This window comes from Gavialis gangeticus, unplaced genomic scaffold (genome assembly GCF_001723915.1).
Source record: "Gavialis gangeticus isolate Ggan-Ray unplaced genomic scaffold, GavGan_comp1, whole genome shotgun sequence".
NCBI lineage: Eukaryota > Metazoa > Chordata > Crocodylia > Gavialidae > Gavialis > Gavialis gangeticus.
The window spans coordinates 27824915-27828974 of record NW_017729022.1 but is presented as its reverse complement, the minus strand read 5'-3'; the positions used below and the strand labels follow the sequence as shown (position 1 = coordinate 27828974).

Here is a 4060-nt window from a genome sequence, read left to right as displayed (position 1 = left end):
TTCCCCGAGCACTACCAGGAGTAACTAGAAATAACGGTCACAAGCTGGCAGAGGGTAAATTCAGATTAGACATCAGGAGGCGCTACTTCACGGTCAGGGTGGCTAGGATCTGGAACCAACTTCCAAGCGAAGTGGTGCTGGCTCCTACCCTGAGGGTCTTTAAGGCAAGGCTAGACAATCACCTTGCTGGGGTGTACTCTTTCCTGCCATGGCAGGGGGTCAGACTTGATGATCTGCTCAGGTCCCTTCTGACCCTACTAACTATGAAACTATGAAACTTTAATGCTGGACCCAAAATTAGAGTGCAAGTTCACAGGTTTTCCTTTTCAAGTGAAAAACATGAATACAATCATGTCTCATTCATTCCCCCTTAACCTTTCTCTGTCTTACTAGCTTTTATTCTTCAGTTTGTCTCAGGGTGCACTTTATACAGACAAGCTGTCTTTCATATAAAGTCTTATTTTATTCAACAACTACAAATTGGAACACCGTAAGGTATGTCTGCCCTGTGACAACAGTATGCCACATCCAAGATGGCTCTGAGTGTGATCCAGCAACTTTCTCCCACTCTTTGCATTCTCCAGGTCCAGAAATACACTAGTGAAGATGCTGCATGGTTATCCTGAGTAACCATTCTCAATCATGTGGGGGACTGAGGGCATCCACATCTTACCTGTAAGAGCTGGGTGTGAAGGGACTGTTGTCTTGAGAGGGGCTGTGAAACCTCTTCACTGGTCCATCTCTAGGGTTGGGGTGTGCTCAGCTTGTCCCTGCTGGAGCATGCTGCTGCCACAGTATAGATATGCCCTAAATTCTTAAGGTTCTTGTATTTAAGATCTCTTTTCCTGTCATGAATCTTCTTGGTCTTACCCATCTTCATATTCCCATCTGAGTGGCTTAGCATTCTACCAAAAGGCCAGCTCTAGGAGCACAGAGAGTGGGAGTGCCAGAAAGAAACTGAGAAGGCAGAGAACTTTCAACAGAATCAGTAAAGCCCCATGGAATAGTTTAATTCTGTGAAATTGGTAATTTCAAATTAAAAAATTGTTCTTCTAGAAGGTCTTTTAGCACCTCTTCTAATTGCCATACATACTTTCTCTTTTATTTGTCTTGTGGTCTAGATTGCTTCAGAACTTTCACCTAGCATGAATTTAAAACTAATATTTTTGTATCTGTTCCTTCACTAGGGTTACAGTGGCAAGGAGAAAGCTTTCATTGCAACTCAGGGACCGATGATTAACACTGTGAATGATTTCTGGCAGATGGCTTGGCAAGAAGACAGCCCTGTCATTGTTATGATCACAAAGCTTAAAGAAAAAAATGAGGTATGACACCAATTAACTAAACCAAGAAATGGGGTGTGTAGACTAGGCTTTTAGGAAGAACCTCATGGAAAATCTGATGATTCCAGCAGTTAACCACTTGTAATGGGCATTTTGGAAAAAACCTAAGTTGGGTGATCAGATAATCCATTATAAAGCAAATGCAAGAGATGCATAGAAAATATCCTTATATATGTTTGCCTGTATTTATGTTGCTGGGTTGTTTAGAATGAGAAACACTCCACTAATCTTAGGTCATCTTTCTAAATAAAGGATCACTTCCTGTTACTGTTTTATATATAAAATGTTTTCTTTTTAAATACTATAATGTTCAGAGAAATTCACCATCTATGTTCCAAGCCCACATTTTGGAACAACTGAAGACAACTTCAGTGCCCCAGGGGTTAGTCCTGGGGCCGGTTATGTTTAATATCTTCATTAACAATCTGAAAGATGGAATGGATTGCATCCTCAGCAGGTTCACAGATGACACCAAGCTGGGAGGAGTAGTAGATACACTGGAGGGCAGGGCTAGGATTCAGAGGGACCTAGACAAGTTGGGTGACTGGGCCAAGAGAAATCTCATGAGGTTCAATAAGGACAAGTCCAAAGTCCTTCACTTAGGACACAATAATTCCAGGCACTGCTACAGGCTTGGGACCAACTGGCTAAGCAGCAGCTCTGCAGCAAAGGACCTGGGGTTTACAGTGGACAATAAGCTGAATATGAGTCAACAATGTACCCTTGTTGCCAAGAAGGCTAATAGCATACTGGCTGCATGTAGTAGGAGTGTTGACAGCAGATCAAGGGAAGTGATTCTTCCCCTCTATTCGGCCCTGGTGAGGCCACACTAGAGTACAGTGTTCAGTTTTGGGCCCCCCACTGCAGAAAGGGTGTGGACAAGTTGGAGAGAGTCCAGCAGAGGGCTGTGAAAATGATTCGGGGACTGGGGCATATGACATTTGAGGAGAGGCTGAGGGAACTGGGTTTATTTAGTCTGCAGAACAGAAGACTGAGGGGGGATGTGATAGCCTTTAACTACCTGAAGGGTGGTTCCAAAGATGATGGAACTAGACTGTTTTCAGTGGTGGCAGATGATAGAAGAAGGAGCAGTGGCCTCAAATTGCAGCAAGGGAAGTTTAGATTGGATATTAGAAAAAAACTTTTTCATTAGGAGGGTGATAAAGCAATGGACCAGATTACCTAGGTAGTAGAATCTCCGTCTTTGGAGGTTTTTAAGGTACTGACTCAGCAAAGCCCTGGCTGAAGTGATCTAGTTTGAAATGGTCCTGCTTTGAGTAGGGGGTTGTACTAGATGATCTCCTGAGGTTCCTTCCAACCCTAATTTTCTATGATTCTATGAACTTCTGGTAAATCCAACCCAGGTTTTACAAGAGACCTGCTTCATCCCCAAGAATAATATTTGAATATGTTTAATCAATACTAAGGAGACATGTGCCTGGAGCCACATTAAAGTGGTAAATACATTAATGCACAGAGAGTGGTTAAGCCAGTCTTCACTGCAGTGCCTCTACACAGGTTGCCCAGGCAGTGTTGACATGTCCTGAGAACAAAAAGATTGCAACTATGGCTGTTCAGAGCAACCATTCATGTAAAATGCTGTCCAGCCCTGCTGCACATGTCCACAGTATGTCCCTTGCCCTCTGTGAGTGTGGAATTTAGGTTAGTCCAATTTAAAAATGTCAGGAAAACATTATAAAGTATGTCTGTGCTGAAAAGCTAGGAACAGACATTACACATAAACCAGTTTAAGTGATCAGAAACTCGTTTAAACCTGTAGAAGAACATAAGTTCAGTGCACATAAACCAGTTTCAAAATGGCTGAAACTGGTTTAAGATAAACCTGGTTGAATATATTATCAGACTTAACTGATTTGGGTCAAACCAGTTTATGTAATGCCTGTCCCAAACCTCTTCCTGGTTTAAGTTAAAGCAAAGTCCCTCAGCATCCCACATGCTTTGCAGCGCTGGGCTGGGCTGTCTGCTCCAGAGAGCAGACCTGGCCCTGCCCCTCTGCTCCCTAGCCAGAGCTCCGGCAGAGACTGCAGGGTCTGCCTGGCTTCCCCCGCCCCATCCCCCTCACCACTCGCGAAAACTTACCCCACTACAGTATGGCCAGACTAACAAATATTTGAGAAAATACAGAACTTTTAAACACTTACTTTTAACACTATGTGAGAAGAATGACTTGAAAGAAATGTCCAGTGGTTTTCAATGAACCAGGAAACCCTGTGTTTACCTGAATTATGCTGTCCTGCTTCAATAGTATTTATCAGCATTGTTATGGACTGACACTGATAATTTCCTCCTAATAAAAGAGGGTGAGGCATCTTTAGTAGTTCCCAGGCTACAAGGAGAATGTCTGTGTTTACACAAATTGTTCTGACATTCCAGTGAGAAATGTTGGCAAGAAATGTTAAGAAATTCCGGATTGTTAGCTGAGTTGTTCTGTTGTTTTTCTTGCTGCTGGGAAGAAAACAGTTTCAATGTTTACCATTTTCAGTGCATTAACTTTTCTGTTAAAATATTTACTGCTTAGAAAAGAGACCAAAACAGCTTCTGTTTAACAAAATAACACTTTGCAATTTTTGCTGTTTTGTTCTCCGCAGCATTGCCATCGTTTTCAGGGTGGCTTGTTTATAATATGCACACATAGACATGCACATTAACACGCTCCTGTTCAAAAGCAGCAGCACCCCTGCCTCCCTCTCACCCCC

The 4060-nt window shown here is 42.7% G+C and overlaps 1 protein-coding gene across 1 annotated transcript in view; it reads left to right on the top strand.

The window, feature by feature from the left end:
• Positions 1-4060, top strand: part of PTPRR (protein tyrosine phosphatase, receptor type R) — a 302767-nt gene that overhangs the window by 260210 nt on the left and 38497 nt on the right. The window contains exon 11 of the mRNA XM_019514731.1: positions 1188-1325. Within this exon, the coding sequence (XP_019370276.1) occupies positions 1188-1325 (138 nt within the window). The remainder of the gene's footprint in view (positions 1-1187; positions 1326-4060) is intronic.